This window comes from Primulina tabacum, chromosome 14 (genome assembly GCF_025594145.1).
Source record: "Primulina tabacum isolate GXHZ01 chromosome 14, ASM2559414v2, whole genome shotgun sequence".
Classification (NCBI taxonomy): Eukaryota; Viridiplantae; Streptophyta; class Magnoliopsida; order Lamiales; family Gesneriaceae; genus Primulina; species Primulina tabacum.
The window spans coordinates 2,285,125-2,298,803 of NC_134563.1; the positions used below are offsets into that span (position 1 = coordinate 2,285,125).

Sequence of the window (13,679 nt, forward strand, 5' to 3'; positions counted from 1 at the left end):
TTTTAATAACTATTTTAGGTGGCAGCTCTGAAAGACCAATTGTAGTGAAAAATCCAAATTATAGAAGAAAAGAGACGACGACATTTCTCAAATTTAACGTACAATGGAAGAACAACATCGTGTGCTTTTGAATGTTTTGAAATATGGAGATGTTGAAAGGCAACAAAACTATGATCTTCAAAAAATTATACATGAACAAGAGAAAGAAAAAAAGAGAATATAGAATTTTATACAAAGATTTAAGCAAAATTACCGATTCATCTCTTCTTGAGTACACTAAAATTCAACAACAAAAAATTTTGCGAAAAAGACTTGAAGCTAATAATGACAACGTTTTATCTTATTTCGAAGATATTGGAGGATCGATGTCTGATTTATCTAATGACTAAAATAGATTTTTATGTTTTGTGATTTTGTTGTTTGTCTTCCGTAATTTGTACTCTTTTTAATACAGTAGCAATTTAATTTAATTTTTTATTAAAATTTTATTTTTGTAGTAATTTAATTTAAAATTAAAATATTGTATTTTTATAATTAATATTTCAAAATTTTAAAAAAATTAATTTAATATTTATTTAAAATTAAAACAAATTTAAGAATTATAATTTTATTATTTAATTAAAATATAAATAATTAAATTAAACTAAAAAAATTAAAAACTATTTTTTTTTAAAAAGATAAAATTTTGTGGCGCAGCAATGTAGTGTGAATTATGGAGTTGGGTTGGAGCATTTTTATTGCACCACATTGGTGTTGGTTGGTGCTACCATTGGAGATGGTCTTACTGCATTTGTTTAAGCAAAATATCTGGCTACATATAGCTTTGCTGAAGCCATTAAAAAGTTTAGCTAAAAGTTTCACCGACTCCATAATGCTTACTTCCGAACTATGATAAAAACATTTATTATTTTTAAAACATAAAAGAAAAGTAAATGTATATATATCTATATATATGTATGTATTTATTATATCAGTTTTGAGTATATTATATATCCCCGGTCTCTTACTTGTGACATGATACGTTGAAATAAAAATATTACAGTTGGACTATTTTCTAAAGCTCGAACTTAATTTCCAACAAAATGAAAACGGGTTACCAAATTAGCTAAAACAATTAATTTTAATTTGATAGTGATAAATAAAAATAATAATAATAAAAAAAGAAAGAAGAGGAAATTGATTAATTAGAGATATAAATATAAATTTATATTTAGAGATGACCTTTGATGGAGAAAAAATGAAAGGCAAAACATCCCTATGTAGGGACCCTTAAATAGTTATACGATAAAGCTTTCTTTTGAGTTGATTTGATTTGAAATGAAATTTTTGTTTTGTACCACAAAGATGAGGTTCTTGGATCCCCTTGTGCTGTATGCATTAAATGTACAACTTGGAAAATATGTAGGAAAATTAATTAATTTAATTTACTTGAAATATTATATAGTGAGTGGGTATGGATTAAAATATCTTGAATTACATTAAAAATATCGTAGTGATTTCCTTTCTCACCTTTTCAAATCCACATGTATGTATGGTAGACAAAAAAAAAAAGGAAAATATGGGTTTCTAACCTTACATTCCACAAATAGCATATTTAAAGTTTATTTCATTTATAAATTTAAAATGTTGAGTAAATTATAGATTATTTAAAAAATTGACCTCAAATATTTCTTCAGAAATTCAGTTTTAGCTAGTAACTATTATGAATTTTTCAAGAGTTACAAACCCAAAAAGAAATATAAAAAAAAAAGAGGAGGAAATAATTACATATTGTTGATTTTAAATTTGAAAATCAAGTTCCATCCATACATGCGCATAAATACATAGAACATCCTAAATTTACATTATTAATAAAACCCAAATAACATACATATTGAATATGATCAGCATCATATATTATCATTAAGGGAATTGAAATTGGCTAAATTGATCAACGACGGGCATAGAACTATGGTTGAAGGTCTCCATGATGCCGAAATTCGACTCGGGGAAATCGAAACATGGAGGCAAACTAGCATGCTCGTCATCTAAAAATGTACTACTTTGTTGTTCAACATAGTAGCAAGCGAGTCGAGCTCGAGCCACGATCAGATCATGTTGCAGCTCAGCCATCTTTCGTTGCAACGAGACTATGGCCCCAATGCAACCGTATATCGGGTCTCTCAATCTCACTTCCGCCTCGTAGGCAAGAGAATTCACGGTGTCCTCTCGCTGATCCTCCGGCACTTCATTGAGGATCTTGCTAACGTTGCTCGCCCCGAAAACTTTGTGTACCTTGGCGAACTTCTTAGGCTCGTCGGAGCGAAAATATGGGGCGAATTGACAATTAGGGCTACATCTTCTCTTCAAGTATTTGCAGGCTGCACAAGAAGAGCTTGAACGAGGTTCATGACTCTTCATTGTGGAGGCTCTTTTTGTATATGCTTATAATAATGTTTGTCCCCCACTTTTATAGCCTAAACCTTATATCAAATTTATTTCCTTCTTTTTTTTTTATAAAAAAAATATCAACATCTGAATTTACATTTTTCACCTTTTTTCTTTGATACATTAGTTCATATATAATTTATCACTTGTGAATACTAGAGCCCACATTAAAAAATATCCTATTGATTATGTGAGATATGTGATATCCTTGTCCCACATCTTAAAAATTAAAGATTTAAAATTAGTTTATAATAACTTACAATAGACTTCTATAGCAACTTGGGTTAATCATTTTCGTAAAGCGAGTACAAATACGAAGTATTTGCTATAGGAGCCTATTGTGCAGTCACGCAGGCGCAAACCCGGGCTCGGGGCGTGACAAGATAAATCTCTCAAACATAAATGTTGTTGATTGTTGATATATTATCAATACTAACTCGATGATAGTCCTTTCCTATCATCGATTTTCCCGGTGGCCGAAAAATGCATGATCCCGTCTGTCTGATTGTTATGAGATTTTCGTGCTTTTACAACGTGGATTATCAATGAGAGCATCAAAATTAGGGTATGAACTCAATGGGAATTCAATCCCAAAATATTAATGTATGAACACGAGGACTTCTCAAATTTATGAAATACTCAACACTTCGTTGAAAAGTTTTTTACACAACATTTTGGTGAAAAGCTGATGTAGGATATTGATAATACTATTTTTTTTAATTCTATTTTCGTTAAGTGGCCTTGTCATCATTGAAGACCTAGAAGATTCTCTTTGACAAGTTAGACGGCGAATATATAAAATCAGACAACTTAAAAGAAAAAAATTTCCGCTCTCTAAAACAAACTAATTTTAATAATGAAAAACACAAAATCCCATTTTTAGTTTTACATTTTAAACCCCAAACACAAAGGCTCACAAAGCCACAAAATTTTATAAATCCAACTTCATTAATTATTGATGGAAATTAAAATTAAGGAATTCAATTAATTGTCCTTATCAGGCTGCATGATGGGAAATGATAGTTCATGCACAAAGTAAAGATGAGATGTTTCACAATATATCAAATTGATTCGAGAAAAGTTATTTCACGATAAAAGATAACCCTACTTAAAACTGGATATGCATTACATGGAAACCTATTACACCTACAATTTTATAATAATAATAATAATAATAATAATATCAAGTTGAATAATTATTGGCACTACTTTGTTATATAATAATAAAAATTATATTAAAAAAAATTGTTCCGATTCCCAAAATGGAAACCTAAGTTACCTATATTGCCTAATGTATGATCAAAATAAATTGATTTATCTATTTATTTTTCTATCATAGGCGTGACCATAAATATGTTCATTTTGCCCCGAACCACGGTTTCAGCTTTAAAAGTTAAATGCCCTCTGCCTGCACTTGTTATACTACATAAATAATTATGGTTTTTAAATTATTAATTAGTTATATTGATATTATTTTGGTATAATATGGTCATACCACTAAATGCTATGATAATAATATTATTTTGATATAATTTATTCATACCAGTAAAAATGTGGTTTAATATATAGCATAAATATATGTATATATTTCTTTGTGCATGAGAAAATAACTTTTTCTTTCCATTAACTTGTCTCATTTTTTATTATAGTCTTAACTCGTCAAAATTTGGTATTGATGATTAAATTTAACTTTTAATTTCTGTTTATTTTGGTTCAATTACTGATGTGACGTTGAATACATCAATATTTTATGGTGTCATGTCGATAACTTCCAGTACACCATCAGCAGTACTTACACAAAATATGATTAATTAAAAGCCAAAATAATATCAAAAATACTGTATCAAAACCAAAATTTGAATATTGAGTAAACCAACACAAAAATGATAAGTTAATGGACAAAAAATATTTAATTTCTCTTCCATTATTTCTTTTCTATATATATATACCAAGTGAATCAATACTGCGAGAAGCTAGGAAACACACATTTTTTTCTAGGAAATGCAAAAGTATGCTTACAAATAACATAAATTGCAACCACGCTTGTTACAAATAGTTCAGTTTTATCTGTAAAAAATGGTAATATATATGTAAGCAAAATAAAATAACTTACAAGAGAGGAGAACAGTGCCGGAATTAAAGTTAATGATAAAGTGAAACTCTCACACACTCAAATGGAGCAAAACTGAAATTTTGCATGAAATTATAATTAAATGATTTAGAACAGTATATTCAATCGCGGGAACTGTATATATACTGAAAAAGCAAATAATAATTCAAAGATGCTGCGACTGAAAAAAGGAAACATATATAAAACAACAAATTCAAGAAATTTATATTTGAAAAGAAAAAAAAAAGGAACTGAAACGGAACGGGATAAATTAAATTGTCACTTCAACAAGACGTAAGACTTAGAAAAGTGACAGAAAAAATAAAAGAAAATAATGCCACTTGGGGTTTGTTATTTCCAAATGCAACAAACGGCGGAGGGCCACCGTGGCCACCGCCCATGTCTCCTGCCGCACCACCACTAAAACATTATTCATCAATGCATTGTGCACCGATGTTTAGGAATACCCAGTACACGTCTATAAGATTGGGCAGAGTGTGGGTAGGTTAGGTGTTTCAACGAAAATTTATTATCCACTCAATTAGACCATCTCCAGTCGTACGTTATTTTAGTGTCCAGTTTCTTGCTACCACCGAGTGCTATTTTCTGTCCTAAGTTGGAGCAAAGCTAGGATAACAATGTATTTAGCGCAGAAATTACGTTGTTTTGAATTTAGTGTTTTGTTAAAATAAAATAATGAGTTGGAGATTACCTAAATCTAAAACTAATCACTCCATTTTACCATAATTAACAGTTTATGTTAAGTTTTACATTTTTACCAATCCTAATTGGGCCACTATTGCATTGCTGTCGGCACTCACCAGCCACTGTCGCTGCAGATTCTGCCCATATAAATTAAGTTTGTTTGAAATTATTCTTGTTAATTTCTTATATTGAGAATTTATTTCTCAGTTTCAAACTAAATTGATATTTTTCCTTATATATTTTTGTTGGCGAAAAAGAGAACCACAGTCCCGTTTATTTTTTCTAACTAGTCATGCAAAAACGGCGGCGATGAAAACTAAACGTTTCAATTAGTTGTTCATAATGCAAGTCCAAAAAACAAAGGTAAAAATATAACAATATATTATCATATGTATTTAATTAATATTAGTTTGTAATCCAATTAAATTAATTAAACTAGATGATATATAAAAGTCTAATGCAACAAAATCATGATTATTCATCATGATTACTTGAATGAATTAATAGTTGAATTGTTAAATAATCACTTCTTGTGTGTGACCCGAGATCGAGACGTGTTGACATCTTACATTGTTTAACAATTTAACATTGAAAAAATAAGCATCGTAGTATAGTATTTAACCAAATAAGTCTTTTTTTATTAAAAAAAAACATTGTCTATACAATGATAACAAAATAATATGAAATATGCGGAAGATGATTACATAAGAAATAAAGGGGAAAATAAGACAGAAATTCGGGATTAGTCACCAGCCCAAGAACATCTCTTGTTCAACATCGTCTAGTTGTTCTTCGTTCTGATCCAGGAATGGATAGTAAGGTGTTAGTATTTTGTGAAATACTCAATAGAGGCAATAGATCATAACGAAAAATAAAGTACATATATATTTATATGATTCGAAATATAAGCATGTCAAAATCAGAAGAAAACAAAATAAATAGAACTGAAAATCATATTATTTTCCATGGTTAACTGATCAGTCCCTAATTTTTAATTTTATTAAGAACGATATCATGTTAAAATTTATTATATCCCACTACATCAGGACCTAAACAAACTTATCAAATATCAAAAAATTCTTTGTCATCTCAAATGCAAATGTAGCAGTGTATTCAAATAATTTCAAAAATGTTTTTTTAATACAGTGATCACATCGAAACAAATTGAAGCAAAGCAAAACGATGACTAACATATATCGAATTGAAAAATATATCACGTCAATCGAATTTTCAAATACATATGTATATACTTTAAAACCATAAGCCCACTTGCAGATTCCGTAGTAGAGGTGGTTGCTTGAAACTCGAAAAAATTATGTTGTGTTTTGCCCATCGTCTGACTCTACCTTGATCAAAAAGATGTGTTTGTTGTGTTTGCAACTAGACTTGTCAAACTGGTCAGGCCCGTCAGGCTGGCCCGTCCCGCTATAAAAATTGAACGGGTTGGGTTGATAAAATAGCAGCTCGTTTGGAGGTGGGCCAAAAGGGCTGAGCCTGTTTGGGTTGCGGGCCAAGACGGGGCGGGCCTGAACAGGACATGCTAGCCCGCCAAACTAGGGTAAAATTTTATATTTTTAAGTTTTATATAAAAATTGGAATAAGTCTCATGCGCCTTCATCACTCTCTGATCTTATTTCTTCCTTATTTTTCTCCTGCACCTCGCCTCCATCACTCTGGTAAAATCTGAATCTTTGTGCTTCTTCTTTTTTTGAAGATGTTATGCTCTCCTCCCTTTTATGTAATGTTTAACTCGAATTAATCATGTCAATCAAATAGTTAATGGTTTTTAATGCATCTTTCACATAAGGATCGATGAACTTAAAGTTTACATCGCCCTCCGGTATTTCCGTTTGCATTGTATAAACCCGCATTTTTTGGTTATTTTCTTTGGAGGTTGATTATTTATTTGTTTTGTCGAGATTGGCTTTCTTGAATCATGCACGCTTAATGTGAAAGTTTGAAGCTTTAAGTATAGCAGTTGTTTGTGAACCCAAGAGCGATTTCATTTGAAGTCCGACGAGTTGCAATGAAATTTTGTGGACCTGACGGAGGTTTGTTAATTATGTGTATTGTTGAACACATAATATTTTCTAAAATTTACAACTGTCTATTTCCTCAACTTTCTGTTCTCTTTCATGTCTCAATATTGTCTCACATTTTAATTGCATCAGTTATAGTATTTGTTTAATTTTTTCATTTTTGGTTTAAGCACTTTAATTTTTATGGATTATGTTGCATGCTTTCTTAATTTCATATTTCAATGTTTTTAAGTATTTTATGAAACTATTTTACTGAATTATATTTTTTTTATATGTTTACTGTGATAATGTTTAACAATTTGGCCCGCCTAACCCGCTGCACAAAGTGGGTTGAGCTGGGTTGGCCATTTAGAGGCCCGCCCCGCCCCGCCCCGCCCCGCTTAATGGCGGGTTGCGGTGGGTGGCGGGCTGGCCCGCCCCGACTGCCCGTTTTGACATGTCTATTTGCAACCTTCTAAAATTTGTGGTGTGATTTTTGAATGTCTTGCGAGCTTATTTACTTGTGTTGCGCTCCTCTTAATTTTGACATAAAATCATGTTATTATTGGCTATCAAATCATTCTATAATTCACGAAAATATATCTTCTATTATATAGTGCAAATCACATTTCATGATTACTAAAATTCACTTCCGTAATTTTCACCCTTGCCAATTTTCGAAAACAAGTTTTTTACGCTTGCAAAAATTCAAAAATTTAATAAATCAAAATTTTGAATTTTGATGGTTTTTACAACATTATTTTTTCTCGTATACAATGTCAAGATTTAATATATGATGAGTAGGATATCGTTGTCTCGAGGATTGAAATTTGTATCCACATTAAGTATTGTAATTAAAATAATCCTAATTTTATTTAGAAAATCTTGAGTTTGAAAATAAAATAAATAAAGAAAACAAAGAAGATGATAAATAAAGATAGAGAAATAAATAAGATACGAGTTATAGAGGTCCGATTTACTATCTTGTTTATCTTAATTTTATCTCATAGATATTTCTAGTTTATTAGCCAAAAATCCTTACTTTTTTCCTACTCCCTCTCCCGAGTGTCATGAATTAAAGTTATAATTCAATATTAATATTGATATTCCTACCATAAATTAAATATCAAATAATTTAGTTCGCAAAATAATTTTTCAAATGACTTCAATGCGAATTTCAAACTCGGTATTTTATTTTTGTACTTGAAATTTGTATCTAAGTTATCAAATATTTTTTAAGATTGTCAAGATTATCTAAATTGATATGTGATAATTAAATCTTTGCGTACAAATTATCCAATGAATTCGAATTTCAAAATATTAAATATATCTAATTTTTTATTTTGATATATAAATATGAGTACATCTCTTGTGAGACGGTCTCACAAATCTTTATCTGTGAGACGGGTCAACCCTACCGATATTCACAATAAAAAGTAATACTCTTAGCATAAAAAGTAATAATTTTTTATGGATGACCCAAATAAGAGATCTGTCTCACAAAATACGACCCATGAGACCGTCTCACACAAGTTTTTGCCTATAGATATATACATAGGTCAAGATTATGCAAGTGTCATGCCCCGAGACCGGGGATAGTCGACACCGACGTTATTCAACAATCACATAACTGCTAAACAACATTTCTCGTAGTACAGTATAAACCAAAACCAGTTTATATCATAAATACCATAAAATGGAATCGTCTTTACAATAACTCTGAAAATGATAAAAATATGCGGAAACGTTTATAACTTGAATTAAAAACTCACATCAGCCCCAAAACTGGTGTTTGATTCTTCTTTATCTATTTCTTCTTCTGATTATCTGGGAGGGTAGAGTAAGGGGTGAGTGATATGATCGTCACTCAGTAAGCGGGGACCGTTCGAGTACAATATAACAAAATGCATAAAAACTCGAAATACATACCATGCATAACATGACTCATACCATATGCATACAATTGACCAGGCATTGAGATTCTTCTAATTTCTATGTTTCACTTATATCAGTCCATAATTTTTGAATTTTGCAAAAATTCAAAAATTTAAGATAATTTTTATACAATATTATCTTAAATTTCAAGCTCCAAAAAATATTGTACACGATACAATTATCCACACAACTTTAGATAAACTTGCAAATCTTATATCTTAAATAAAATAATGAGATAGATATCCAAAGATTGAATAATCCTAGCACACTTAAATTACAAAAATATATATATCAAGATACACACATACACACACATACACACACACATATATATCAAGATGAATGAAAGTTTACACGATAAGAAGATTTATGTATGAAAATTTCAAAATTTTACTAATCAAGGAATCAAGAATTCCGACCCAAGAAGATCAAGAATCCTATATTGAGTGCAAATAAACAAAAAAAAATCGAAAAAAATCAAAGGGATAATTCGAATTTTGAGGGTACATGGATTAAATTTGTAATGCAAAATAAAATATATACCGGATATGAAAACTTGGGCAGGAAGATTTCGAATCATAGGTCTTTCAAAAATGGCCTACTCAATGGATAGATAAAGAGATTGTGATCTACATTGGATTGACATATTTTGCAAATACAAAATTTTAATAAAAATTTTAAATGCGAATATAATATATGATCTAAATAACATTTGCACCTCTATAAATATAGCAACACCCTAATCGAAAATCACACGTAATTCCACTCAAATTTTCGGAAATCCTCTACCCAAGCGTTGTCAAATTTTCGATTTCTTGCTCTTCAAGTTCTGCCAAGTATCGAAGTGCTGCCCAGATGCTGTCTGAATACCTACAGTGGTTCTTCGAGAATTTCTAACCGAGTCATCCATCTTCATGTTTTTTTTCATTCAATTGTAATATATATTTTTTTGTGAGTAATCTTGTTTTAAAACTATAAATTTCGTTTATGTCTTAGTTAGTTTTTGAAAGTTTCGGTCGAGCATTATTATTCTTCATCCCCTTCTTGTGATATGATACCTTAAGTTTTGGCACTGTAATGAGTTAACTGGATATGAGTGAGAATCCCAACGTATGACAATTTTATGGCCCTTACACGGTGGAATTGTAACCATTGTATGGTCTCGTCCCTTAGAAGAGCAAAAATTAGATACTGGTATCAGTGAACCATGGAAAGTAGATGATAGATCAATCTATGCTTATGATATATGTCATATGAAATATGCTATGCATGATATATTATTTTGAATATCATGTGTAATTGTTATGTACGTACTTGAACGGCCCTCACTTGATGAGTGACAACCATATCACTCATCCTTACTCTCCATCCCAGATAAGTCTGAAGATCAAATCGAGGAAGAAGAATATGAACAGTTTTGAGGCTGATAATAGAGAGAAAATCAAGAAGTCTATTTAATTGTGTTTCTATTAAGTTTTTATTTTAATTCAAGTTGTAAGACGCTTCTGTGAATTTATTTATGTTTTGGAAAATTTTAAATTATAAAGACAATGTCGATAATGATTTATAAACTGGTTGACTATAATTTTATATGCAAGACTTGATGTTTTCAATTGTGTGGTCGTTAAACAACGTCTGTGTCGAGTAACACCGTGCTCAGGGCATGACACTTTATAAATTCCACGATGTATTTTCCTATTATTCTATTCAAAATCTCATCCCTAAAGTGTTAGATTTCAAATAAATATAACAATTCAACTTGATCAGTTAATTGCACCTAATTAATTTAGGAAAACACAAATAACTTATATGAAAAATCAAAATATAATAATTAATAAATCAAATACATAGTTTTAAGTCAAACTACTTCATTCTTATATAAATAAAAAAAGTTTGTTCGTAATGAAAATAAGAAAAAACCAAAGCATGTTCTCAAGCATAATTGAATTTCAAGGGAAGTGAAATTAAAATGCGATTTGGAATTAGTTTTTCCGTCTCCTGATGTTGATTTTTACAAAGTATCGATGCTGAGGTGTTGTGTTAAGCGTGCATGAGTGAGATTAATACTGAAATAAGTGACCTCCTGAAAAATTCTTGTACGTCAAGCTGCTGACGTTGCACCTCTTAATCTAGTTGACTAGGTGACTCGTAAATTAGGGATGCCAGCCTTAACATGTAATACTGTTTATGTTGGGGACACGGTCGACGGTAGGGGAAAGGTAAAACTTATCTTTAAAGGATATGAGACAACAATAATAGATAAACACGCACATTCCGAGACTGATAGGCCTAACGGCCCGACTCGTTATCACCCAAATAGATGCACTCTGCGGTGTCACAAGTATATGAAAATAAAATTGCGCTTTGGCTAATAGCTATAAATTTTGAGCTTGTGGTAAGCGTTTGATCTTAGCAATTGGTATCAGAGCGAGATCAAGGATTCAAGTCTCACGAGAAGCATATTTCTGTATTTTTTTGGGTTTATGTTTAATTAAACGTGCATAAGTGAGAGTATTACTAGGATGACTAACCTCCTGGAAAATTCTCGTGTGTCAAGTTGTTGAGGTTGCGCCTTTAGATTTGGTTGGCTAGGTTAGTCGTAAAATAGGGATGCCAGACTTAACGGATAATATTGTCTTTGTTGGGGAGATTGCCAGCAATAGAAAAAGGTAAGATTGGTCTCTAAGAGATATGAGACAACATCAGCAAATAAGCATGTACTTCCCCAAACTCATGGGCCTAACAGCCCGACCGATCAGTACCCAAGTAGGAGTATTCTGCGCTGCCGCGTTTATATAGAAAAAAGTTATGCCTTGACTAACAGCTATAACTCTTAATCTAGTGGTAAGTGTTTGATGCACCTACATTTTTTTACCACTGGCGTTGAAGCATCTAGTGCCCGAATTAAATTTTATTTTCACGATCTTCTGGCGCTGGGGCGCCTATTCCTCGTATTTTCACTGTTGTTTTGCATTTTCCTCGCACCTTTATAATCATTTTCATCTCTAAATTGCTTTCGGACATTATTTCACTCTATAAAACCTCTATTTCTCTTAATTCCCGCAAATGACACAAAACAAATAACAAACACATAACTCTGCTTAAAACTAACATAAATCCAAATTAAAAACATATAACATTTAAGTATAAAATTGCACCTATCATCACTTATTTTTTAAAAATGAACCTATCATCACTTATACTAGCCAAATAATCTCGATATTTTCAAAATTTCCTAATTTGCAAAGTTATTGAAACGTGAACTATACTTTGGATATCTTAATTTATTGGTTTTCATGTTGAAAGCTTCTATAAGTATGTAGTCCCATTTAGTAATTTTTAATTTTTTGTTTGAAATTTTGTTGGTTATTATTAATATAATAGAACAATATCATCAGGTTTTTTATTATCTTATTTATTTTCCCGAAAAGAACATATATTATTATTATTAAATTATTTTATTAAACTTGATTGTTGACCATTAACCCAGTTGAAGTCACTTGAGTCTGTACATTTGGTTTGTTATATATGAGATTACATTTTAGGCTGGAAAGTATTATATTATATTATGTATGGGAAAATTGTAATTGTGATTTTGCATGTTTGTATGTTTATGATTTGTCATATGTTATCAAATTTCAAATTTATTAGTTTTTTTTTTCAATTTTAGTATTTTCACCGTATGGTACCGATTTAGTTTTGTATACAATGTCCTATTAACAATAACGAGGAACAATGTTCGAAACTGCCAAATAAAAGACTAAAATTGTCAAAATTGAATATAATATACTAAAACTTAAATTTGATAGTATAGATAATAGACAAAATAATATTTTTCTATTATGCATTGAACTTTTTTTAATTACTTGTTCGGCTTGATTTGGCTTGGTTTAGTCTCCACCTTTTTGCGCGCGCGCACACACACAATAATGCAGTGAGCACGTTTGATCTATCACTGGGTTACCTAAACAATCAAATCCCACATTTTATAACTTCTTTTACTTCATATTTATAGCAAAAGTTTCGTATTCGTTCACCTTATACAGGAAAACGAAAATAATTATCACGTGTTATTACGAGAGTCTATTGTAACCTATTCTTAATCAATTCAAATACTCTTCACTATCTGATTGCAATCGCGGTATAATGTAGTCGATATTTTTTGCTGTGTGTGGCTCCGTCTCGTTATTCTAGAGATATAACTGGGTTCGTGTCAGGGGTTTGAATGTCCTTTTCATTCGATCAACATCAAGATTTTAGGACGTCACGTTAGAGAAAGGCCTCTAAATGCAAATGATTTGGTCTCATATATCTCCATTGCACCAAAAATAAGGTGAGCACGTTTCGACCTTTTACTTGCTTATAGATGGAGAAAAACTGTGCAAAATTGTGTCTCATCTATCAAAGTTTATTTCTCCAAACATATAATAATAATATAGTAAAATTTAGTTACAAGATCTGGTTAAATGATTTTTATTAAATCA

At 30.8% G+C, this 13,679-nt stretch overlaps 1 protein-coding gene across 1 annotated transcript; it reads right to left on the minus strand.

Moving 5' to 3' along the window:
• Nucleotides 1–1,753: 1,753 nt before the first annotated feature.
• Nucleotides 1,754–2,439, minus strand: LOC142524703 (LOB domain-containing protein 21-like). The gene has a single exon (XM_075628769.1). The coding sequence runs from the start codon at nt 2,398–2,400 to the stop codon at nt 1,903–1,905; it is 498 nt and encodes a 165-aa protein (XP_075484884.1). The 5' UTR covers nt 2,401–2,439; the 3' UTR covers nt 1,754–1,902.
• Between the last annotated feature and the right edge of the window lie 11,240 nt (nt 2,440–13,679).